The sequence below is a fragment of the Protopterus annectens genome, chromosome 7.part0 (genome assembly GCF_019279795.1).
Source record: "Protopterus annectens isolate FY-2018-M chromosome 7.part0, PAN1.0, whole genome shotgun sequence".
NCBI lineage: Eukaryota > Metazoa > Chordata > Ceratodontiformes > Protopteridae > Protopterus > Protopterus annectens.
Window position 1 is genome coordinate 1,158,998,110 of NC_056739.1, and position 27,220 is coordinate 1,159,025,329.

General features: G+C 41.1%; 1 protein-coding gene across 5 annotated transcripts in view; it reads left to right on the forward strand.

Moving 5' to 3' along the window:
- Nucleotides 1-27,220, forward strand: part of HERC1 (HECT and RLD domain containing E3 ubiquitin protein ligase family member 1) — a 3,987,333-nt gene that overhangs the window by 3,121,542 nt on the left and 838,571 nt on the right. For all 5 annotated transcript variants that reach the window (XM_044077739.1, XM_044077741.1, XM_044077740.1 and 2 more), the window contains exon 60: nt 22,979-23,152. In XM_044077739.1, coding sequence (XP_043933674.1) covers nt 22,979-23,152 — 174 coding nt within the window. The remainder of the gene's footprint in view (nt 1-22,978; nt 23,153-27,220) is intronic.

Sequence of the window (27,220 nt, forward strand, 5' to 3'; positions counted from 1 at the left end):
GCTGCATTTCAGGGCTGGTACATTGGAGAAATGCTTGGTTGTGTGTTTCATATATTTTATTACATTTCAGCAAACGTTGCATAATGCTTTCTACACTGTCTTGAATCTGTTTGGCTAGCACATTTTGGAGGTTATGTCTGACCTGAAGGGGAGTGGTAGTGGTTACTTTTTTTCACCACGTACTCTAGTCAAACCACTGGTGGTTCAAAATCCTAAAAATTTGTACCATGGAGTGAATCAGTACTTGAGCTCTTTTGCCCTGAGGTAGTTCACCGGTGCAACCACAAAACCTCCTGCTGTCAAGGAGACTCTACTTCTTCCTAAGTTGCAGCCATTGTCAGCTATTTGAAGTCTTTAATATCATCCTGTAGTTTCCAAAGTGTCTAGGACATTTTTTTGTAGGTGCTTTTTGCCCACCACCCCAAGTAGGACTTGAGCCCTTTAATTTCCACATGCTAGGTATCACCAAAGCAGCTGCAAGAGCTATCAGAAGGAGCCATCATTCAGGCAGTTGTAAGGTTACTTTGTACTTCTACACCTGCTCCTGCATTCATCTCTGGACTAAAAGTGGTGACTTTGCCCGGGTAAGCCTGGCTTGCCCCCCCCCCTCCCCCCATGTCTGAGGCCCTTAGGTGACCATATGTAATATGTCTTCAGACCAAGAGCTACCTGTTAATAATTCCATCCGGAACTGTAGGCAAGTCATTTCCCAACCCCTGCCTCCAACATGAAGTCGAGGGTGAGAAAAAAAAAATTCACTAAAGTTACTAAAGTGGACATTGACTCTCACATGCACTATAAGCAGATGAACGCATTCTTTGAAGGAGGTGCAGTATTGGGTGTGGCTGTGTAAGTGACTGCTGTTGCTGTACTTTTGTCTTATCATCAACTCTTCTTTGCTACTGATTGCGACCCCTAGTAACTTTCTTTTGGGATACTTGCTCCCTACTCCCTGCCCTAGCTATGATAGCCTGGTCTGCAACTCATATAATTCCAGGCATGGAGTAATGGTGTATTTCTAGGCATTAACGCTACCCTCAAATGCTGATATCAGCATCTTATCACTGCAGGGTCTCCTGTATCCTTCCTCTGCTGTGTGCATTCTCCAACATGCACATCTCATGAGAGCAACCATCACCAACTTGTGATACTAAGGTAATGTCAGCGATTAGCCAGTAGGAAGCCATCACTTTCTCTGTAACACCACCTGACCTGGAGCCATATCTTCCACCATCTGGAGCAGGCAAACCAGCAAGATCTGCTTACATTCTCCCGGGAGGCTCCAGGCTTTACAACTGTGGGAAGCACAGAAGAGTAAGGTGATCTTCAGCATCATATATATCACTTAAGTTGGGGCTTTTGTTGTATACTGTAACCAACCCCTGACATGCAGTGGTTCCATGGGGAAGTTGCCCCAATCTGTGCAGTGACACATCCCTCAATACCTGCTCCCTACCTTGCCATTAATCTTTCTTGTCATATCTTTGTTATTACTAGTTTTGTGTAACCGTAAATGACACCACCAGGCCAGTTAGTTCTGCTTTCTCTGATGCCAGTGTCAGTTGGGTCTGAAGTTGTTTAGCAGGCCTCAGCTTCCGACATCCAGGCATTGATTGCCAGGGGAAATGGTTCATTTTCCACATTTGTTTTGGAGGGACACACACTAGTAATTCATACTGAGGCCGCAGTTGTCCAACTGCATAATGTGGCTTTTCTTTCTAAATGGACACCTAAACTGAAGAGAACAGTCAGTTGACCTTAGTCTGTGTCCCAATCATCAGGCACTACAACCCAGGTTGAAACTCAGGACAACCTACAGATTGCCCAGGAATTCACTGCCTTTATGAAATCCGGAGAGACCTGGCAGGCACGACAGACTACTCCTGAAGTTTCTCCCAGTAAAAGGAAGAGGGATGTTTCTTTTCAGGAGGAATCTGATTCTTCAAGATCTGAGGACCAGGAAGAATTATAATACTCTGAACACCCCCCCCCCCCTAAACCCTACCCTGACTTTGATTCAGATGGTACCCTCTCTTCTGCTTCTTCCCCAGAAGATTTATTGTTTGGAATACATTACATAAGGTAAAGGAGGTTTTTAGTGGGAGAGCAAGGAATTCTGTCAGGCACAGACCCATTATAGGCAGCTTTTAAGCCTGCCATGTACCAGACCACTGGCTATCCCTCCTTTCTATGTGGTATTAGATGATATCTTCTAAGATATCTCTCTGCACATAGACTTTCTGCCACTTGCCCCGTGAAAGCCCGATCATTTTTATAGAGTGCTGGACACTCACAAACACCTCTGCAAGAACCCGTAAGTTGGTCCTCCTTTAATGTCAACTGAAGTCACTGAGCCTGCTGCTAGATATCCCTTATGTAATGACAGGGAAGGTAGATTGCTATACAGGTTTGGAAACTAGAATTAGACATCTGCTGCCATCTCTGAATGCCCTCATCTGCTAGCTTCACATAATAAAATACTTAGTCCTTCCATGAACTGATCATTACTAAGGCAGTAAGCAGTGGTCATTGCAGACAGGTCCTTACAAAGGGACATACATGAGACAGCTAGAGCTGCACTGCAGGTTTCCAAACACTCTCTAAGATGTGCTTGTGATGGTTTAGATGCATCATGCAGAGCTGCTTCTACTGGTTCTGTATTCACAGGCATATCTGGCTGAGGAATAATAAACTCTTGCACATGCCACTGGATAAAGAATTCCTTTTTGGCCCCCACCAGAGAAGATTTTTGAGAATTTAGACAAAAAGAGGAAGCAATTAAAAACACTGAGAATTTTGTTTCCCACCCCTAGATTTAATAGGAATTATCCTTCCAGCCTTGACCTCTCCCTCCTAGGCAAGATAAGTGGTGGCCTTCCCGATCAAACAGACCAGGACAATCCAGAAGATGGCAACTTGAGCAATGCCCTAGACCTGAGGATCCAAAGTCTCTATCCCCCCAGAGAACAACTGTAACTATGCACAGCTCTCTCACCTTCTTTCCTTCCCCATTTCCACCCCCTTCCTCGCCCCTCTAACAGAAAGACTTTCTTCCTTTCTCCTCCAGTGAAAAATCATCACCTCTGACTGATTCCTAAGCATCATAGAAAACAGCTCATTCATTCAGTTCAGAGAAAGCCCCACCCTTCTTAGGGATGCCAAAGCCACCAAAAGACCAAGAAGGTTTCCTTACACCCATTTTGCAAGAAGTCTTGCAACAAGGATTCATCCAACCATTTCCTGCTGGGAAGGAAGCAACAGGGTTCTACTTCAGGGTCTTCCAAGTTCCAAGAAAGGAAGCCACTTGGAGACATATCCTCTCCAACTTAAACAAGCTCCTAAATATTCCCAGATTCATAATGCTAATCCTTCAAAAACTGCTACCTGTGATCTTTCCAGGAACCTAGAAGGTTACAATAGATCTGAAGGATGCCTGTCTTCATGTTCCTATTGCAAAGGAACACAGGAGATAATTTAGGTTTGTAGTAGCAGGTTTGTACAACCATTTCTGTGCTTTACTATATGGTTTATCCACTGCACCAAGAGTTTTCACCAAATGTCAAATTCCAGATCCAATGTTGTCTGTTTTATTCTGATTCAACATTTGGGTTTGATCTGATTGGATCTAACCTTTGCTCCTTTTTCCAGAGCATTGGGTCTGAAGCTCTGATGCCTCTACCCACAATTCCTTCCTCCTGCCTAAATTATCTCAGATCTTGTTTGCCGCCTTTGCTATCCAGACATGTTCTATTCATGATAAGTGAAAGTTTTCTAAATGTTTTCCTGCTCACCTCCTCCCTTTAGGGTTTTTGTAGAATTAGCCGAAAGAAGAAGGAAGTGTAGCATATTGTAGTGTTAGGTTTAGATTTCATTAATTTAAGGATTAATTGTCTGTTATGCTTTTCTGATTTATAGTGTGTGTTTTCTAGATAGTTACATAGATTATAAACTTAGGATAATATAGTACTTGTGTGTGTGTGTTTTTTTAACAATAGAATAATTGGCTAATTTTTCTTAGATATGTTTTAAATTGTTGTGGTGAAACTGTGGTATTTGTGCTGCCTTTGGCTATAGTGCTATACAAGGTAGGAGGGGAAACAGATGTGCAAATGGAAGCACGCAGGCTCTTCCTCTGAGATTGTCACTAAGGACACGGATTTGGATGAGGGAGAAGGATCTCCCAGATCCCCCATGGAAGACGTCACATTTGGTGAAATCCTGGAATTCGTGAAGCAGAAAGCATGTTGGTCCACTGAAACTCCTTCTCCAGATGAATCTGTGCTTCTCAAAGTTTTTAGTCTGGCTCATCTGCGTCCTGGGTGGTTCACCTTCCAGTTGCCCGTATAGTTCTCATGACACAGAGGGCATGGAATGATCCTAATATTACAGAACCAGTCCCCAAAAATCCTGACAGAATTTTAGTAATCCCAAAAGAAAGATAGTATTGATCAATAGGATCTCCGTATATGCCACAGTAGTAGCAGGGCAGCAGCAACACAGAAAGAAATGTCTGAGGAGAGTTGTTCTGTCCATTCCCCAACAGAGGGTCAAGGGCTTTTGCCAGATTATGGAAATGGGCTTATGCTTCAGTGACCTTTGCTGTCAGAATGCTGAACTACCTTGCACACTTGACATGTTTCCTGTCTTGGATAACTTTCCTTCAGATGTCCAAAAAGCAGTGGACACCCAAATATCTTACCCTGCAGTCTACCTCTAATTTAGCTATGCATCTGCTTTTTTAATCTAGCAGGTGGCATAGTAAGAGCAGCTGGTAGAGGCATTACCATGTATCTCCATGCCTAGATGTGACTATATGATTTTGCAGAAAGCATCAAGGCATCCTTTATTAATGCCCCTTTTGATGGTTCAACTCTTTTTGGATCCAAAGTTAGAGACTCTTACCAAGAGTGAGCATGACGGTTAAGACCCTATCTACTGTAGGAATCAGTTTATCTTATCCCCCCACCCCCCCACAAAGATCCTATTCCAGGAATAAAATGAGAGGTAAGAAAATGTGGTTCAGGAAAGATTGGGTTTTCACCATGGCACGTGACACGCCTATGGATAGCCCCCCCCCCCCCCCCCGAGGAGGCAACCATAATGGATGTCACCCTAGAGGCAGAGGAAGACCTTAGAATCAGGGTTTCCATGGTCCCTTCACCAAGAAACCCTACCAGCGCCCCTGAAGGATCACCCAGCTGCCACACTCTGAAGACAGCCAGCAGGGTGGTTAACCATAAGGTTCCTGGGTGTTAAGGATAATCTCCAGAGGCTATACTATTCCCATTTTGTTTCCTTCAAAGAAAAGATTAAAGATTCTCAGTATTACACCCAGTGAATTGGAATCTGCAGCAATAGACCTTTCAAAGGTGCTAGAAAAAAAGAGAGTTATCCAACAGTTCCAGAGAATACAGGGAACCTCTGGGCTTCAAGCCAGTATTGGACCTTAGCCACCTTAATCAGTTTGTCAAACAGACTAAGTTTCAGATGGTCATAGTACAGTCCATGCTATTCTACTGAGGAAGGATGATTGACATGCTCTATAGATCTCTAAGATGCCTAATTTGAATCAGACAAAAATAGATAACTTTGGATATGTAAGTTATGTACTTAACATAATGATAGATTCGTGCTGTCTCATTTTCGTCCGGTTGAACATCCCTCCCTCCTTTTCCCTTCCAGATTGCCATTTGCAAACTTCTAGCATTTGGACAGGCCTCAACCAAGAGCATGTCTGCTTGTGGTCATATTTCCTAGCTTGGCATACTTAGTAAGCTGCTATTTTTGTTCTTTGGAATTTTTCATACTTATCAAGTTGTTTTATCTCTGTGGTTAGTAAGGGTCAGCAAACTCGATCGGAGATAATTTAGGTAAGAGGAGGGAATTGTGGATAGGAGAGGAGTCAGAGCCTCCGATCCAAAGCTGTAGAAGAAGGTGCTGAGTTCGGATCCAATAAGCTCCAACAACCCAAACGTTGAACCGAATGAAAGTGAGACAGCACAGCTCTGTTGTTATGGTAGGTACATAAGTTTCATTTATAGCCCATTGCCGAATGCTAGGTGTACACATTTACCTCTACCTGGATGATTGTCTCTCATACATGGAAAGTATATCCTGGAACTTTAGGTAGTCATACAGGTTACCATGGATTGCTTTTAGAGGTTTAGAGTTGCCCTTAATCTCTGCAGGACCCAATTTCAGCCCCAGACAAGAATTCTCTTTCTGGGAGCACTGATAGATTCCGTACAACAACAGGCCTTCCTACTCCAAGACAAGGTATCCTTTCTGACAGACTATCTTCTCCACTTACTGCCATAGCAGACTATCACTGCAGGGGAATATCTGAAGGGATCTGGATACATGGCATTGTGCATCCTAATGATTCCCCTTGCAAAACTACACAAGAGAAAACTCCCACTTGCTCCTGAAAAAACAATTGGAAACAACATTCTCATTCCCTGGAGACCCTGGTGCTTCGTTTACCCTTCTTGAAAAGGGAGCATCTGATGTCATTTTCATTCATTCATTCCTCAACTGTTGGGGTTCGGAACTGATCTTCTGATCTGACTCGACTGCATCTTCCAGCTCATGGAACACTGAAACTGTTGAGCTCCTCCCTTACCCACAATGCTTTAGTCACCTAACATACCTCAGTCGCTGCATACTGTTGAGCATTAGCGTTTATTCTTGTGAGTTAGAACTTTGTTATCTTTATATCTTTAAAGCCCACTATCCTCTCTTTAATTTTAATTTTCTTACTAGTGTAGTTCTTGGTTACCATTGCTGGTATTCTCCCTTTATCATACCTAAAGTACCTCTTAAGTACTATAGTTAGTATTTCCCTTTTCCTTTCTTAATTTGATTAAAAAAAAACTCTCTACTACTAATCTTCTGCCTTTTTCTTTACTGATTGAAACGTCAGTTCTGGCTTCAAGAAGTGTGTGGCCTGCAGCCACAAGATACCGTTATCTGTTGCACATTTAAAGTGTGTGTATCGTTTAGGCCCAGCACACCTTGACTAATTGTGATATCTGTAAGGCATATAATTTGAGAGCCTTAATTGATAGAAACAAATGTTAATTTTGAGAGGTTTGCTCCCCTCCAACTCTGCTTCAACATCATCTGGGGTTCAAACCTCCCAAGAAAACTGACAGGAAGGCAGAGTCCCTTAATGAAGAATCAAGAAAATGCTCCCTGGATATGACCTCTTCTCCAGCTCCAGTATCTGAACCTCCTAATAAAACCTCCTAGTAAAATACCAAAAGTGTCAGATCTGAACTCTTCAGATCCGAAACCAAGACCAGAAAAATCACCTCTGATCCAATCTCCACAACTGGTACTAGATCCTGTTTCCTTTTGGCTACCTTCTCCCTTTTTAGAATGGTCACTGAGACACAACCACTCCTGACCATCTTCAACAGCATCTTCTGTAAGATCCTCCAAAATTCTGACTGAAGCCGATGTGGACAGGATGATGAGGAAGTTCTTGTTGATGCAGATTCAAATGGGATTCTTCCAGCTCCAACCCCCTTGGGTCTAGTGACCCTTATCAGTAATACTTTCCCTTTACTGGTTTCTTCTCTGATACAACCACTTGACTCTGGTGGCATCTCTGAGTGGACCAGTGCTGAGCACTTTAGAGTCAGGTGACTCTCAGAGGCATAGCTGGAGTCCATTCCAAATTTGTTGGAGACGTCTCTGCCCCACAGAGCTTCGGCACTAGATAGCTCGGCTAACAGTCCCCCCTCGAATAGTCTGCCTTCTGGATGGAGGGAGCCTATGGTATGTAAACATGTCTTTTCAGAGCCATCAGTCTCTTCCTCTCTAAAGCATTTGAGCTAGTGGAGAGAGCTTTTTCTGTTCCTAGAGTTCAGATTTCTCTCCCCTCTTCAGCTTCACCTACCCACTGAATTCGTCTCTGTATTTAGAGTGTCAGCCAACTGTGCCACTGAGATGGCCAAAATTAGTCACCAGGATACTCAGCAGGGTATACTAATTTCTTCTGATACTTCTCCCGAGCATCCCACTGAAGAAGGTCCCAGGAAGAAAAAGTACAAAAGGAAGCACTTGGATTCTCCACAGGAGTCTGTCACAGAAGGTACTGACTTTGATGAGGGAAGGGTCCCCCAAGATTGCCACCTGATGATGTTTCATTTGGAGATATCCTAGAACTTCTAAAGCAAACAGTTGGTTGGTACCCTGACAACTCTTCCCAAGAAGAGTCAGTATTCCTGGAGGTTTTTGGAGCTGGTTCATTTACTGCCTGGGTGACTCCACCCACCAATTAACTCATTGATTTGATCTCTCAATGGGTGTGGAAGGAAGCTAATTCCATTGAGCCTATCCTAAAGAGACCATATATGATCCTGGCACCACCTAAGGACAGAACATATTGGAGCAAGGGAGTACCAGTTGGTGCCATGGTCATATTAGCAGCCACAAAGAAGGAACTAGAGCAGCAAAGTTCCTCTCTCCACCCCCTAACAGGGAGTCTAGTTTGTTGGACAGGTTTGGAAAGTGAGTCGGTGCTTTAGCAACCTCCGCTGTATGGTCACTGAATTATTTGGCACACTTTATGAGACCTCAGAGAGGTTTAATTAAGGAACTTGCCAAATCCTTCTCTGGGGACACATTCTCCAAGGCAGAGAGCACTCTAGTCCATTTCTAATTTGGCCATGAGATTTCTATCCCATACAGCTGAAGGTACCTCACGGGCAGTGGGTTCAGGCATTTCCTTTTAAGACATTCCTATATGCGATTGTGACTGTGCTGTACCCTTTACATCTTCCTTCGTCAATGTTCCTTTTGACAAAAGTTTATTTGGCCTGTAGAGTAAAAGATGCATACACTAGGTGAGCAAGAAGACAAAACCCTGTCTGCTGTGGGAGTCCATTTTTTTTGACTTCTCAAAGGACCTTCTCGAGGTGGTCGGAAAATGTGGATCAAGAAATCCTGGGACCCCTTCCAAGATCCACAGGGGCAGAGGGGGAAACTCTAATGGAAGACGCCACTCCCACAGTGGAGGTGGTCTGCAAAATCATGGATCCAGGGATACACCTACTCTGACAGGTCCTAGCAGTGTTCCTGAAAGGAGGTCTAATTGTCCATCTCTGGAGGCAGTTGGGGGTTGTTTATCCCTGCACCAGATAGCATGGCAAGAGATTACAAAAGATTCATGTGTGCAGGTGATATAATATCCAGATGTTATATAATACCATTTTCTCATCCACCCCTGTTAGTTTTGAAAAATATCCCTAATGTTCCACCCACGGAGGGAGGCAGCAGCACAAAAACTAAACAGGCTGCTATAAAAAAAGAGTCATTCAAGAGGTCCCCCCAGAAATAGTCCAGAACTTATTCAAAATTCTTTTTAATGCCAATGTAAATGGGACTGGAGACCAGTTTTGGATCTCAGCAATCTGAATCAGTTGATTCAGTACAAAAAGTTCTGTGGTCAGGGTTTAGTCCATTCTGCCATTCCTGTACAAGGACTATTGGATGTGTTTGATCAAGCTACAGAATGTATACTATCACATCAAAATAAATAGATGATCCAGGAGATATCTGTGCTGCTGGCTGGAAGCCATTACCAATTCAGAGCTTTGCCCTTTGGTCTCACCACTGCCCCCAGGGTGTTTACCAAGTGTATGGCATTAGTAGCAGCTCACTTGAGACTCCACGGATTCTGGGTGTACCCATCTCTGGATGACTGGCTCATAACTGCTCTGACCAGGCATTATATGATTCAAGCTCAAGATTGCATACTCCAATTATGCTCTCACCTGGGGATTTTGACCAGTCACAAAAAAACTCACCTCAAACCAACACAAACACTGTAGAATTCATTGCTGCCTTAATCAATACAGTCGCTTACACAGCTTTTTTCCCCACTGTCCATGGATCAGTCTATATTTATTTATTTGACATTTGTTGACCAGGATAGTCTGACTGGGCAAGTGCCCTTTTTCAGCAGAGGCCTGGGGAGAAAATCTCCACCAAAAAAACATGTAGGATACTCACAGTACAAAATATGCAAGAAAATGTACATATTAGATGATGAACAAGAAAATAAAAAATAACATACAAGTGTATAAAGTAAAATTCAGATTTAGCTAGAAAATATATAAAATCACAAAAAAGCCAATATAAGAATAAGGAATCTAAGGAAGATATTAAAACATGACAGTACAAGAAAGGGAAAAGGAATCCAATTAAAAAGGGAAGGAAGTATAGAGGAGGTAGGTAGGAACCGAATAAGGGAAGCAAGAGAGTTGAGAAAAAGGTCAGGAAAGATAGGTAAACCAATAAGTTTAGAAGAAAAAGTGTAAAGGGAAGTAATAGTAAGAGGAAGAAGAAAGAAGAGGTGATAGTGAAAGAAATCTAGTGAAAGAAATCTGGGAGTAAAGAGACCAGGAGGGGAAAAGATAGAAGAAGTTGAAACAGGAAAGAGAAAGATTTCAAGTGGGATGATTACAGTGACAATTCCAGGCTCTGTTTAGGAAATTTCTAAGAGCAGTTTTGAAGGGGTCTGTATTACGGCATTGAAAAAGCTGTTAATCGAACAACTTTATAATCAAAAATGCAGGTAATAGAAGTGTGTTTTGTGAGATCATGGTACAATGAAGATCGGAAAATTTGCCCTTTCCTCACTGTAGTGCGATCTCAGAGTTGGTATATATAATTAGCGGGGGGGGTTCTGTGGGGCACAGCCCCCCACAAAAGCGAGTTCTATTACCAGCATTTTCAGTTATAAAGCCGTTCAGTTAACAGCTTTTTCAATGTCGTAATATAGACCCGTTTTCAAGTCATGAGAACTGGTAAATATGTCTGAGGGGTAAGGGAAGCTTATTCCAAGATAATGCAGGAAGGTAGCTATAAAGATTTAATCCTAAAGATTTTTTTGGCTTATGAATCTGCAGGAGAAATTGATCAGAACTTCTGAGAGAGCAAGGAGTGTTCTAAAGAGAGACAAGAGAAGGAGATGCTAGGGTAGGAGGAGGGTTGATTTAGGATGGTATGGATAATGAGAAACTGTGTATATAAGAGTTGGTTTGGAAGCTTTAACCAGCTGCGCAAGACAGTGATGAGATTTAGGTGGCAGGTTGGCTGCGAATCTGGCAACTTTCAAGTTTGGAAAGAAGAGAGGATTGTAAGTTAGTAAGAATTTGAGAAGAGTAAAAGAGGTTAGGGAGAAGATAAGCCTGGGTCAGTGAAATTCTGGAATTGGATGTTAGGAACTTTTTATTCCTATAAAGAAGGCCAAGTTTTTGTTGGGTCTTCTTTATACAGTGGTGCACATGGAGATCAAATTTAAGTTGATCATCAATGATTACTCTAAGAAATCATTCGGAATTCTTCCTTATCAGCTCAGTTGATTCTCCATGCCTTAGGGTCCATGTCAGTGGCAATCAGTCTTTTTCCATTGGCAAGATGCAACGTGAGAATTCTCCAGTGGACACTCGCAACCCAATGGTCCATCTTTCATCAACCATTATCCACTCAGGTCAAAATAACACAAGTTTGCAAGAATTATCTTGTGTGGTAGTTACACTCCAGTCAAGTTCAAGAAGGCTGACCCTTTGTTCTTCCCCATCCCAAGGCCATAGTTACCACAGACGCCACCCAGATCAGGTGGGGGGGGGCACTTTTTGGGAAGAACTATCCAAGACACATAGTCCCCTGAAGAGGCCAACATGTATATCAATATTGTGGAAATGAGAGCTGCCCTTGTAGTGTTGCAGGCCTTTCAAGACAGTCTTCCCATTAGGACAATTGCAGTTCAAATGGACAATATGTCAGCAGTCTGGTACATCACTAAACAAGGGGAAACCAAATCTTACCTCCTTTGTTGAGAGGCTTATGAGGTGTGGGAATAGGCAATCTCATCCCACCACTTTCTGATAGCAGTGCACATCCTGGGGAAGTCCAGTGTGATTGCAGGCAAGTCGAGCAGGTCTCTTCTGATGCATCCTAAGTGGTCTCTCAACATGAAGGTGGTGGAGAAGATATTCCATTCATGGGGCCAACCATGCTGCATCCTCTTTGCATCTCCCCTAAACAACAAGTGCAACAGGTTTTTTTGCCTTCATCCCCCCACCAGGGAGTCACCGAGGGATGCTTTATTTCACGATTGGCCTCAGGTCTGCTTTATACCTAATCCCCAAATTTCTTCAGAAAGCATCTCGATTGAAGAGCACAGAAATTCTCATTACCCTATTGGTCTCATCAGATTTGTTTCCCCTTTCTTTGGCTTCCTGTCCTTCGCCCTCCATAGATTCAGGATCAAACTCCAGAACTAATGTCTCACCCAACAGACAAGCTTCATCTGGACATTCCAGGCCTAAAATTGATCACATGGTTTCTCCAGTTTCATTGATCACTAGACAGCCCAGGATCTCATCCCCTGTTCTTCACATTATTTAATCATCTCATAAAGCTTCCACTAGGAAACTACAAAAGTAAATGGAAATGATTTGTCATTTGGGCACAGCAAAAGAATCTTGACTCCTTTTCAGCACTGGTTCCAAAAGTTCTTGAATTTTTAGGTTCAGTTTTCAGTCAAGGTGCTAGTTCTTCTGCTGTCAAACTGCGACTAGCTGCTATATGCAGTTTTTATATAGGAGTAAATAATTCATCTTTCGCTTCCCCCAAACTTTGCAAAGCTTTTTTAAGAGGGACTTTCCTACTTAAACCATCAGTAAAGGATCCCACTCCTCCTTGAGATTTGAACAAGCAAGCAAGCTTTAACATAGTCTCCCTTTGAAACATCTACTAAGTTTGAACTAAAGTTCTTGACCAGGAAAACTATCTTTTTAGTGGCTATTACCTCTGCCAGAATAGTATCAGAATAACAGGCCCGGTCATCTAAACCTCCATATTTGTTTTTTCATAAGGATAGAGTATCCTTATGGACCAATCCCCCTTTCCTTCATAAGGTTGTGTCAGAATCCAGTGTTAATCAAGTTATCAACCTTCCAGTCTTCTTTCCAAACTTCTCAAATAAAAGAGATATGTTACATTTTTATCTACATAGAACCAAAAATTTGAGGAAATCAGAACAGTTATTGGGAAAACCAGTTTCCAAAGTGACTTTAGCCAAATGGTTAACTGAATTACATTTGTTTATGAAAAATTGGGTTTGTCTTTACCAAAACCACTAAAAGAACATTCCACCAGGTCTTTGGCAATTTCTTCATCTTGATCCTCATTGGATGATGTCTGTGCAGCCACAACTTGGGCTAATCGTCATACATGTATTTCTCATTACAAATTAGATATGGTCTCTAGGGGAAGAGCAGCCTTTGGCTCAGCAGTACTCAGGAATATCCTTCCTTAGAGTCCTCCCAGGATTTAGATAGCTGGGGACTCTGTCCCAACAGTTGAGGAACAAATGAAAGTGATAACATCAGATAAAAAAAGTTATGTACTCACCATAACTTTCCATCTGTATTGTCCATTTTCAGTCTTCCTCAATTTCCCTCCCTCCAAACCCCCTCCTTGTTTGACTTTTGGAAGGATCGAAAGATGCTGGTGAAACTAATGTTTTTGCTTGAGTCCTAGATTCTGTTGTTTTATTTTTTCTTCCTGCTTTGTAGGTTTAAGGTCCAGCAAACAAGATCTGAGGTATGTTAGGTGACTAGAGCATTATGGGTAAGGGGAGAGCTCAAGAGTTTGTGTTCCACAAGCTGGAAGTAGCGGCCAAGCTGGATCCAAACCCCAACACTTGAGGAAGAATGAAAATGGAGAAAACAGATGGAACGTCATGGTGAGTACTTAACTTTTTTCATCGGTGGAAAGACACCATCAAGCTGAATCCATAGGCAAACTTCTCTGTATCAGAGATGAACAAGACAATCACCACAGACAGTCCAAATGTAGCCTGGGGAGCACACTTAGGAACCATGAAGGTGCAAGGTATCTGGACACCAAAACAAAGAAAACTTTGCATAGGCCAGAAGGAATTGCTGGCAGTGTTTCTAGTGATGAAAACCATTCAGAGCAACCCATCCCCATGACCACTGCAGATATGGATCAACATTGTGTGGTACATAAGCAAGGGGAGCTCATTCCTTTAAACTGAACACGTCCTACTGGTAAGAAATAACCAGACTGATATCCCAAACACGAAGTGCTTTATTGGGCCAACCACAAAGCAAAATCACAATGTTAAATAACAGGAAACACACATAAATCTACTAAGTGCTTTCACCAGTAAATTAAAACCGGGCATCTTCAGAGCCACTGACTCTGTTTTAATTTACAGGTGAAAGCGCTTAGTAGATTTATGTGTGTTTCCTGTTATTTATGGTTGTGATTTTGCTTTGTGGTTGGCCCAATAAAGCACTTCGTGTTTGGGATATCAGTCTGGTTATTTCTTACCAGTAGGAGCTCATTCCATTCCCTCTGTGCAGTCTTGCAATAAAGATTTGCTCTTGGCACAGCAATTGCTACTGTTAGTTGTAGCATCTTTCATCTAGGGTCACATCAGCAGCTTCGCAGATTCTTTGAGCAGGGACTTTCTGGTGCCCGCAGAATGGATGCTAAAAAGGACCTCACCCATTAGTGGGAACAACCCAATGCTGACCTTTCTGCCTGTCATCAGAAAAGACAACTACGATGGCTCTACTCCAGAACCCACCAGACAGGAACATGGAGAGCAGATGCTTTCTCCTTCAAATTGACAGGCATCTTTCTTTATATGCCTTTCTGCGTTTCCCCTGATTCCCAGGGTGCTGATAAAGGTAAGGTCAGACAGGCTGAGCATGATTCTCTTAGTTCCCTTCTGACCAAGGCAACAATGGTTTTCCCTCCTCTTGACTCTCAGCCATGGGAAATATTACATACAAGTGGTAGAGCTACCCATCCAGCTAAAGGGGTCTGTCATTCATCCTCACCTGACCACTTTCAAACCTAGCTGCTTGGAGGATTGCTATCAGTCCTGAGAAAGGCAAGAAAGCCCAGTAATAGAAAGTCATTCTTACCCAAATGGAAAAGGTTTCCCTTTTGTTGCAAGAAAAAAAGCCATTAGTCCTGCTCATGCAGACATAAAATTAGTGCTGGAATACTTTAATGGATTGTTTCACCAGGGCCTTTCTTAGTCCAGTGTTAAGGTACATGCTTCAGCCATCTTTGCATGTCTTACATGCTCCATTCCTATCTATTCTCATCCCCACCTGAAGCAGTTCCTAAAAGGAGTCATACATCTAGGGAACCCCCAGGAATAACTCTGCCCCTACCTGTTATTTAAGCTATGCTTTAGAAAAAACTACTTTACCACCTTTTGAGCCAGCAGCTTCTGCTCCTCTAAAGATGCTCACTTGGATGAACACTCTACTGAGCCAGAGATGGTCTCAGAGGTACAAGCTCTGATATGCAAAGAAACCTTCACTGTGTTCCTTGGGGGCAAGGTGACTCTAAGTACTAACCCCTCCTTTATGCCCAGAGTTGTGTCAGACCTGTCCTTGAATCAAGCTATTCACTTATCCCAGTGTTTTTCCTAACCCACAAAATAAAGCTGAACAAATCCTGCATTCCTTGGATGTACAGTAGCAGATTAAGTATTGTCTGGATAGGACTAATTTTCCAAATAGAGCAGAACAACTACTGGTGGCCTTTGCTGAAGGGAAATAAGGCAGACCCATCTCCAAGCAAATTCATCTCTAAATGGCTAGTCATTGCATTACTTTCTGCTATGCCCATCATGGCAAGCCAGTAACTGCCCATGTCACAGCCAACTGCACCAGAAGCAGTGCAGCTACCACTACCTTTCTTAAAGGTGTCCCTACACATGCCATCTTAGAAGATGCCACATGGGCATCTGTCCACACATTTACTAAACATTACCATTTAGCCAATACCTCTAAGGCTAGGGCAGGTTTTGCTACTGTTCTTCTACAGATCCTTCCTTCTCAGGTGCCACTGAGACATCCTGCCCCTCATCTTATAGCTTTGGGAGTCCTTCTGAGAATCAGTATTGCAACATTGACGATGACAAACATAGTACAGTTGTGTCACCCTTAACACAATTGCAGATGTTCGAGTAGATCAATGTTACAGTACATACTCCTACACTCCTACCCCTCTATCTGTTGGCCACAGTGTTTCAGACAGGTAGTTTTTATCCACCATCATCCTCTACCTCTGCTGCTGTCACAAAGTGGGAATCTTCTCCTATCTTTGAGTAAACCTTTGACATCTGGAAGGGTTGTGCTGTCTTCAGGCATCACTCTGCTGTTTGCTGCCTAGAATGGCCTATAGATGACACTGACTAGTGCCTGTCTTCTATCATGATGTCGGCCATTATATGTCCATTGTCTAGGGATGATAAAAAAACACTGGAAATCAGGCCGGTCGTGGACCCAAGAATCAGAACTGCAACATCAGTCTGCTGAACTTCTACAATTATTGTAAGTATGACACAAATGCACTTTGTGTTTTCTGCTTCCCAAGGGAATTAGATCCAAGATCTGAGGAAACTCCACCCTGAGTCCTGGGTTATGTCTGTTTCACTGAGCATGCTAACTCAGCCTATCCCATGTACTGTTTGGGAGACCTCATAGCTAGTACTACTTTCTACAGCAGTTCTGTTACTCAAACAGCCTGTAAACTTTGAAGACAAGGATCATTTAGCCATCTAATAGTGTCTGCTACAAGTGCCTATGTACCAGGAGCTTGGTGACTACTGTCTTGCAGCCAGAGACTCCAGTGTCTTATAGCGCACATTGGTCGCTGTTTGTGCGCAAACTCATATGTCTGTTTGGGCAGTTGCTGCTTGCACTCAAACTCGAATATGTGTTTGGGCAAGGTGCAGCAGCCATTTGGAGAGAGTGGAGCAGTCACCTTTCCTGAGCATGTTTGTGTTTGAGCAAGATAAGTGCGGCAGCTATTGGGAGGGAGTGGAAGGGGAGTGTGACATAGCTTTTCAGGCAGCCATTAGGAGGGGGTTTTAAGTTTAGGGAGTGGGGTGAGTTTGGGGATAAGGAGCAATCATGGGGGTTTTAAGTTTACAGAAGGAGGTGAAGTTTTAGTGTTAGGGGGTGATACTTTAATTTAGGGTTAGGGAGCAGGAGTAGAGTTTGAAGTTTAGGGAATGATTAGGACCTTTAGGTTTAGGGAGGATGAGTGGAATTTTAGGGTTAGGGTGTGAGTTAAATTTAGAGTTAGGGACCGTATGGTAGTTTTAGGGCTAGAGTTAAGGCTATGGTTGCGCAATGTAGTTTAGTAGGGTAAGGACGTGAGATGTGACGATAATGAAGTAGAATCAGCTAGTGAGAGTTTGCGTACTTGCTATTTATACCTAATTGCAGCAATCAATTTTACTGTGAGCTGCTAGGATTTGAGCACTTGTAGGAGACCCATCTGATATTAGAATGAGTATTTTACACTGCTGTAGTATCCCAAGGCTTGGAGGTGACCCAAACTGCATACATTTCTCTGCTATATTCCAAAATGTAAGTTTGACTTAAAGGTAGTAATAGTATCTTGAAGCTTAATAGATTAGTTTCTTGAATAAGATGCAATAATATCAGAAGGCTCAATTTGTAGCACTGCTGCTTTTGTTTTTGGTAGCATTGGATGACCCTCAGATATAGCAGCATGCATACATAAAAGCAGGTCATAATTCTGATGGCTTTCTCAGAGTCCAGCACTCTACCCCTCTGACATACCCTTTTGACAGTGTTAGTTCTCTCACAAATACCAGCATTTCAGACATGCAGCTTACTAGTATCAAAGAAGGATGCTTGAAGCCTTTTTTTTCAGTCTGGAGCACTGATGAAGAGTGTCTACACAAGCCATCCATATGGCTTGCTAAACAATATCTAGAGGGGACTACAAAAATGTGAAGGTAAAATATTCAAAGCCCTTGCTTTTGCCCAAATTTGACTCCACTTCTAAAGTCCACTGAGCCTATATTTGTCTCTGAGTTGCAGCCTGTCTTATTGACATTAACTAGCATAAGGTCATTGTCCCTCTCCTTTCCTTTGAGATCTGTATTACCCACTCTTAAGAACTCGACCTCTAGTATTGCTGCTGCCTCCTCCTGGGGATAGAAACATGCTGTTACCTTGCAGGCATGTAATTTGCAGTTCCCATAAGTCCCATTGATACATTTCTTCATCTGAATATGAGTTTTGGGGATCCAGTGCCTTAAAACTTTATATTCCCCTAGAATTGTTGGCCGGGTGCTACTAATGGTTGAGATAGATCCTCCCGCATGTGACATCAGGGCTATAGCTTTTCCATTGCCCACTCTGGACTTCACTAAGTTGTCCAGCACATTTTTGAAATTATTGAATTAATAAAGCAATTAAGTTTGATTCTAGTTGCTAAGGCATGTCCATATCCAGGAGCTGCCCTTGGCATCAGTACCTCCATCATAGGCTGTGATGGAATCTGTGTCATCTTTGTAGCCTTTTCCGTGCATTGGAATAGTGCAGTTAATTGTTTCCTTGGGTATCTGCTAGCAGAGGTCTTCTCTTTGTCCTTCAGGTTTTTTTTAATCTGAGAGTACAGAGGTGCCTTTGCCTGAGGCAGACTGGAAGAATGAGTTGTCTTTTTGGGGGGGGGGGGGGTAATGATTTTTGTTTTTCTGCTAACTCATCTCCATGGAATTGAATCTGACATGATGTCCCTTCAGAACACCTATTGGTGAAGAAGGAAGAGAAGCCCTTGTTTATCCTAAACTAGAGCCTGTAATCAGAGACTTCAGTTTTGCTCCATGGATATGTCCAAACTTAGATGCTTAAGAAAGGTGAGCATTTGTAGAGGTCACTTCTTGAATGGTCTTCCCTTCTGACCAATCCTTTTAAATGTGATTTGTCTGGCACATGTGTTAGATGTCTTGATAATCAGACATAGTCTTCCGGTACAAGAAATCTGAGGTTAAGGTTTGGTTTGGCTATTTTTTTTCCTTCTGCCATATTAGTCTTTGGACCCTTTAATTGTCTTTGTCATATGTCTCAGTTTTAGTCTTGTCTAATGTACTAACCTTTGGAACACCCCCACCCGACTCCACTGATCAGCAGGCTGTTGAGGCATTAATGGGCTTCCATGGCACTTACTCTACCTTTGATGCTGAAAAAGCACTTACCAGACCTGTAGCCACTGGCTCACTTCTCGGAGAACTGTACCAGGCCATCTTTGTTGATACCATTATGGATGACGATTCATTATAGATCCGTCCTATGGAGGTCTTGTAATCATTTGTAGAGGAGAGAGGCAAGGTACATTCCACAATTAGGTATATGCAGAGATATCCAACTTTCTCCTATATACCTTTCCAATGCTTGGACGATGAATGCTACCTAATACAAGAGAAGGCTTGACTGGCGTTAGGTCATTGTTGCCCTTCCAAGTAGAACATTTTCCAGGGTATTTCTTACTACCCTTACTCTGCACTCTTTTGTAACAGCAACTTCTGTCTTAGACTCTACTAAAACACTGCCAGAGTGATCTTTCATTTAGCAATCTCCATTTCTAATTGACTATACTCTGGCTTTCACATCAGTTTTGAGTAAGTTTTGCATAGTTTCTCTTCAGATCTTAATGTTGTCATTCCCTCAATGCTTTTGAATGGCATTGGTAGATGTGGTGGACGCTTATCAGAGCTTAAGTATTTGTGCAACAGTTGTAGTGATTCATATTATTACAATACAGAATCTTATCTAGATGTATTTTAAAGTTTAATCTTCAATCACTGCATCTGAGGTCCTGTTATTCTTTAATCATATCTTGTGTGACTGTGACTTCATATTTAGAATGTATAAGTTCAAGGATGTGAAGTGTTGATCTCCCCCAACAAGCACTTGACCTTGAAAACTGTATTTGACTTGCAAGTTCAAGTATTTTTTTTTTCTACATTTGGACCTATCTTTTAAGACCGTTGGACACTACCTTAGCACTTCCTGTACTTTGCTGTGGGTGGTACTTTGCACTGGACGGGGACAGCCCTTTCAGTACACATTGCTAACATTTGGCCTTTCTTTCATTTTTGTGGTGCTCTGTAGGAATGTTTGCATTGACTTGAGCTTATCCTTTGCTGTATTAGCTTGAGGTCACTGTCGACTCAGAGAAGTTCTTTGTAGTGCAGTCTATTCTTTTCGGTGATTCTTGCACTAATTTCATAGACAAATTTCCCCCGTTTAGAAAGGACATAAGGGAGTCATGTTTCTGTCATCGTGGGTTGTAGCACAGCATAGAGATCAATTCAGATACACCTTCTTTTGCACATTCTAGGACTGGTAGCTTTTCCTTTACTCACAGTCTGTTTTGCCTACTCTTGTATATGAGTTTGTGTGGAAAGTTCACTGCTGTTGGGCTCCAGCATCTTTTTGTCTGGGACCGGCTTCATGTTTCATACTGTTGCTACTGTTCCCTTGGAATTGGTGGGGTTTGCCCCTTCTTCCCCAGCCTAGAGCCAGGTTGCTTCCTTGTTTTTCCTTTCCTGGTACATTGGGCATAGATTATCTTGACCCAGGATTACTGGAATTCACTAGTTGAAGCATTTCTTCATAAACTGAATTAAGCTGAGCTCTGTTCTGACTACAAGTCTGTAGAATCTTTACAAATGTCACATTTCTCCTAATACAGCCATGTAGTGAGACAGTGATTTGGTACTTGAAAAAATAAGTGATTTATATGCTTCTGCTTCCTGTGTGCAGGGTAGGGTGCCATGCCAGAGCAGCATCCTGGTGTTGACTCATATTTTCTGGAACTTGATGGACACTCTTGAGTTGTAATAAAGATCCCATTTTTGGAGATTCATTTTCATAGGAACAGAGCATACACTGCTGATATTCATTTTCATACAAACAGAGCTTAGACTGCTGTCAGAAAAATGGAGTAGTCTGGAAGCTGAACTGTTTGTTATAGTGGGTACATTTATTTTCAGTTTCTGTTTCCTCTTACAGGGTTGGGGGATGGGTGAATTCTAGTCAGAATGAAAGAATGCTGACCCAGTAGTGTCTGGCTTCAGCCCCTGCAAGTACTAATTTCTCCAAAGAAGATTACTTTATCTCAAGTACTGAAGGTCCAGATCTTTAGTAGGGTGAATCATTCTACCTCAGAAGCATTACTGCTGGAGGTAGAGTCTAATCAGCAGATTTCTGATCCATTCAGCCTACTTACATTTCTCAGTATTCCCTTATTTTTCCAGAGTATCTGATCTGGAATATTTTTTTATCTAGATCTCTCATATTTGATTATTAAGGTACTTTTGTCTTCCATCTTGAAAAATCTCATGGAGGTCAGATATTTGGTACAGCACAGACTGGTGAAATAATTCTTGAGGGGAATCATTCTCCTCTATCCCCTGTTAAAGATTATTTCTTTGTCTTTGAATCTGAACATCATGACCAAACATATTGCATTCTCTCTTTCAGCTATTTAGTCTATAGAGCCTGAAGGGTCTTTATTGGGAGATGCCATTTCTCCTAGTCTTTTTTAGCTTAAGCTTTAAGAACTCTATCTCATTTTTTATGGACTGGTGGTCGGTCTGTCAAGCATATCTTCTTTCTTCCTGAAAGTCACTTCTGAGCTATTGGTTAGCCAGTCTGTTCGTCTGCATTTTTTCCAGATACTGAAAGTGGGTGGAAGGGTCGCATCTATACTCTAGGCATTTATCATCAGTTGAAATTTTACCTTTATAAGATCTATGGATATAGAAAAACAGGCCGTTTGTTTCTTTTGTTCCTTTTAGTGCTTTGCAATTGTAAGCAAACTTTGCCCAGGTAGATTGCTATCTTGCCATTTTATTGTGACCATTAAGCTAAGAGACCTCTTGCCAGTGCAGTTATGAGGTTCTTAGAAGTGCACATCTCTGCCTTGATGCTGGTATATATGACCAAAACAGTTTGTGTACATTTCAAGTGGAGGAGATCTAAAGAGGAGATTCTAGGGCACAAGGGGATGTGCTTTACTGTTTCATCTACTACAAAGAATCTATCTGAATATCAGCTGCTATGCTGAGTTCTCATACGTATTATTACTCTGTTAGTCATATGTAATAATAACTATTATCACATAAATGAAAAAAGCACAGTTGCTTAGCACTTTCAGGTGAGGCACATTGATTATTTTAGTAGATTATGCTTGCTTTTCAGTAAAGCACAACTCTTGTTTGCATAGTACTTTTGCTGCTATAATCCTTTTTTTTTGCTTTTCAACCCTGATAGGGTTATATTTGCAAGAGCGACCTTTATCTGCTTTTAAGTGCATTTAACATTTTATTTTGCATAAAGATATTTCTTTACATGAGTTAATAACGTTAGTAGAGAACATTGGATCTTACTATTGTATCTGAACAGTTGTCAGAAGAATACAGAGGCAGTGTAGTTTGGCAGCTACCATGTCATTTTTAATAGCTTCTGGAGATTGGAGGAGTGGCAGTTCCTGGCAGTAATAAACAGCTGATCAGTATAGAAGGAACTACGTTACTTGTCTGATTTTTTTTTCTCATTTGTTAAACGGGCTGGAGCCCTCAAACCTCCAACTTTCCATCTTTAAAAATACTGAGCGCAGGGAGTATAAGGGGATTGTAGTCTCCCTTACAAACTAAATTAAAAATGTTTTTAACTATATATCTATCTGTCATGTTTGTGTAAATGTGTGTGTCTGGCTAGCTGCCTGTCTATCAGTCTGAATAAACTTAATGCTAGTCCAAGCAGGGGAAAAAATCTGAAGTGGTTACTGAGCGTTGGGACAACTCTCAGCTTGCGTAACCATATCACTGCTATCTTGGATTTTAAGTTGTGGAATCTCCAGTGCTTTCCATAATCACTAATTTAATTGTACCTAGCCGAGGCATTTTGAAATCTTAGTTTACATTTATTATTTTGTTTACAGTTTTTGCTAGCTTTACATTTTAGATAAGCAACCTGTGTATAATTCCAAGGAGACTTAATGTATATCTTCATTAATAATGCATATTGATTTATTGTCATTACCAACCTTTGTTTCTGCTTTTTTCTTCTTTCTGTAGGATGTCTTAGTGGTGAACTGCACTTCTGAATGGATCATCTCCAATCATGTCCTTGCAACTTGTAGGACTGCACTGAAAAAACAAGGAATAGTGGGGTTAAACGTGGCTCCATGTATGAGAGCTTTCTTGGAAAGGCTTCCATCAATGTTACAGGAACAGTATGCATATGAAAAGGTAGACCCAACACAGCTGTATTTTTCTAGCAAGGTCGCTTCAGTCCTTAATCTGGTATTTAATTGCTTGCTAAGTATATTGAATAAAGTTTTCATGGATTTCATTATGCAAGAATGCTCATAGTGGCATTTTTGATATGGCTAACTCATTCGCTCTTAAGTGCTGATTTCACATTTATACCAGAGTAGTGCAATGCTCTCTGAATTACTTTCAAACCAAGTTGGATAAAGCTCCCTGTATAAACATCAGAATTAGATTAAAATCACTGTTTTGCAAGAAGTACTAAGCCTCCACAACTACATATAACTTACCCTAACATCCATTGGCCTCAGCATAACTAGTTTTAATTGGGTGGAGGTCATTTACTACTTGTATTTGGGTTTCTTGGAGGGGATGCTTTGCCATCTGCTGCTACATTGTTTTTTGGGAAGGTGGAATTTTCAATAAACTTGGTTTCATAGCTTTCTGTTAATGTTCTTCACCCATTTTCCTAATCATGTGCCCCAGTGTGGAGTGTGGTCTGTGGAGGTATCACGTTTTGCAGGTTAGACAGAATTTCTTAACCTTAGCAACAGTCTCCAACTGATCTTGTGAGATGCAAAGATAAAATGAGAGAGAAAATCCTTCCATCATGTTCTGGACATGCCTTGGGCCCCACCTTTCAAGGGACCATGACTTATACAACTCCTGTGGAAGGTGCTCAAACAGCATCCCTACAAGATACCCAGACCACCTCAACTGACACCTATTTTCAGAGGAACCATGTCCTTGTTTCAGGATTCCTTTGATTACTGAGGTTTGTACTCTGTCATGCCGAGTGAATCCTGCTGTCCTGCAAAAGAACCTCATTTCAGCCATATTTAAGAGAAACATTTTCAGTAACAAGTAATACTTGTTTATAATATTTACATTATTGTAATTTCAGTAAGCGTGTTCAGTAAGCGTGTTAGTAGTTTATAATATTTACAGATGAGGCAGTGTAGTATTTACATCTGCAGTGGAGTGTTTCTAGGTATAATATTTACACGAGTATTTTCAGATGTTAATTGTCTACTGTAAACTTCCAGCGCATTTGTTGGCAGACAATGTACAAGCAGTATATGAGTATGCATCCTGTTAGGCAGCAAAATCTGTAACATTTATAATGTGAATATGTTAGGGCGAACATCTGTGATTTTATCCTTTCAGCAACTACCCAAAACTCATGACCATAGTTGAGAATAGGAATATGCATTGATCTGTAATATCTCCCAACTCCGAGATTGCACTACAGTGAGGAAAAGGGTAGATTTCCCGATTCTGACTGTACCGCAATCTGAATTTAGAATGTATACCTGGTTTGATCTTCTATATTCTGATCTTCTGCACTCCCATTCTTGTAACCTTTCCATGTTATTGTCTCAGCATTTTACATTTCTGTTGTGTTAATCCATATATATATATATATATATATATATATATATATATATATATATATATATATAAAACACACACTGACAAAATTACTGTTTTCCCATGGAACATCATTAAACTTTCTTGTTTTTTTTCTCCTCCTCATCTATCTTTACAAATATTCTTCTCTTCTTTAATCCTTTACAGTCTGCATATCTTGATTACTTGTGTAGTGCTCTTTATTAAGTATGTCAATACTTTTTTTTTTTCAGCGTTCACTAGATGATTATCAAGAGCTTCTTTTTGTGGAGTATCCTCTCCACGTAGATGTACTCTTTCTAGTATTTGCTCCAGCACAGTCACTTTCCCTCTTTTCTTTTACCTTCCATAAAGTAATCTTTCTGAACCTACTTTTGTCATCCATAAAACTTGCCAATATCTTTATTATTGCAATTGCAACCACCGACATAACACCCCTGGCAAAAAAATTTTATTTTTTTTTTTAATTTCTTAGTATTTTAGCCAGCTGCTTTAACTTCATTTACACCCAAGTTATTTTCACCATTTATTGCAATCTTGCTTTCCTAATATGTCATCCTTTATGTTACTTCTAGTTTCATCTCTCGTAATGGAGAGCAATTACTCACATCATGGAATACATTTTCTCTTTAAAACTACTGCTAACCAAGTTTCCATTCTACTGACTGAAGGTCATCACTCACGTCAGTCTAGTCAGCTCAAAATAGCTTTTTTTCCTTAATCTTAGGAGAAACGCTTACCACCAGAGGGATTTCCCATATCTGGCTTATTAACTTTCTGCATTTTCCAATGCTTCACACTCCCAGTGGTTTCCACACCTCTGGGTCATCTCTGTAATTTTCGGTATTATGGCAGCAGTATTTTCAACAATTACAGACATCTTAAAAGCCAGGAAATGCTGTTTGTTAACTTTTTGGTATTAGTAACTAATGTTGAAAATGTGTATTTGTAAACCCTTTTGTATAAATTTCTCTATTTCTAGCACACATTTTAAAACTCTATGCATTTAAGTGACATCTGTAGTTATTAGAGTAATATTAGATTATAAAATACTCCAAAAACACGCCCTTACACCTTACTCTTGGTATTTTTGTTTCCACTGGACATATTTAAGATTCAAGGACTTCAAACATACAAATCTTCTTTAATTGTATAAGTTTAAGTCTAATGGTATTACATATAGAGCTGATACTATTAAGAGTTATGTAGAAAAGTTTTACTCACAACTTGACAAATGTATTAACTTGGCAGTCACAGCAAATGTGGACATTTAAAAGCAAACCAACATGGTAATCTTTGAACATTCATAAACTAGGTAATAAAAGGAGGAAACTCCTAAACTCCTTATATAGCAGAACAAGTAACCCCCACATTAAGGAAAACATCAAACAACTAGATAAGAAACTAAAAAAAGGACATACGAAAGATGAAGACATCCCTTGAACTCTAAATAACTGCAGAAGCCAAAGACCATTACAAATCTTTATTCAGTTATGTCAGAAAAATAAGAAATAACACCCAGCATTGCACTGGGTTTATTTATAATTGTACTAATTACTCTGATCCAATGGATATTGCCAACATACTGCAGAATACATTTAGTGCCAACTTCTCACCGAGACATCTATTCCAAACCCACATACACCTGAAGGAATCAAGCTATCAATCTTCATGAAAAATCATGCACTGAAGGCCTGTCATCATATCCATTTACCTAATTAATCGCACTTAAACATTGGTAGGCCCACTCCATAACCTCTTCAACTTGAGCCTAACAACTGGCTTTGTTCTGCAAGAGTAGAGTGCAGCTGTCGTGATCCTACTCCACTTGGATGGCCTCACCATAAACTCCAGGAATTACAGGCCCATCTGCCTAATGAGTCGTGTACGCAAAGTCTTGGACTGTATCATAACTGACCTAATTAACTATGATTTGTTTTTTACTTTACATTTACCAGGGTAGTGCACTGATCACAGATGACCATTTGCAGGTACTGCCTAAGTAAAAATCATTCAAAAATGTTATGACTTGATCTCTAGCAGTTTGGCTTTGTCAAGGACAGATCCTGTCTTATGAGACTTGTGAACAACTTTGAGAGGGTTACTAAGGTTGTAGACTATGGATAAGCTCTCCACACAACATACTTGACCTCAGCAGGGCATTTGATTCACTACCACATGCAAATTTAATAAAAAAGTTGAAGGAGCTCCATATTGACCCATATGTGATTAGGTGGATAGCCAACTGGCTTATATACAAGACATGCAGAGTACAACTAGGGGATGCATCCTCTGAGAGCATGGAGGTGATCAGTGGAGTCTGCAGGCATCCTTGTTTGTACCTCTGCTGTTTGACATCTTCTCCCAAGATCTCCACTTATCAAATGAGGATTTTTGGTTAACACTTTTTGCAGATGATTGTGAGTAAGGCCCCTCTGACATACACGCAGTCGAGTAGGAGCTTCAATTGTCAGTAGCTGGTGTACCAAGAATGAGCTCAAGCTCACTGCCAAAAAGTATAACATTGTGGCATTTGGTAATCACCCCTTAGCTCCAGCTTGTAGCATAAATAACATATCACTTTAAAAATGAAAAGTCATAAGAAATCACGGTACATGGATGGACAGTTCCCTTATG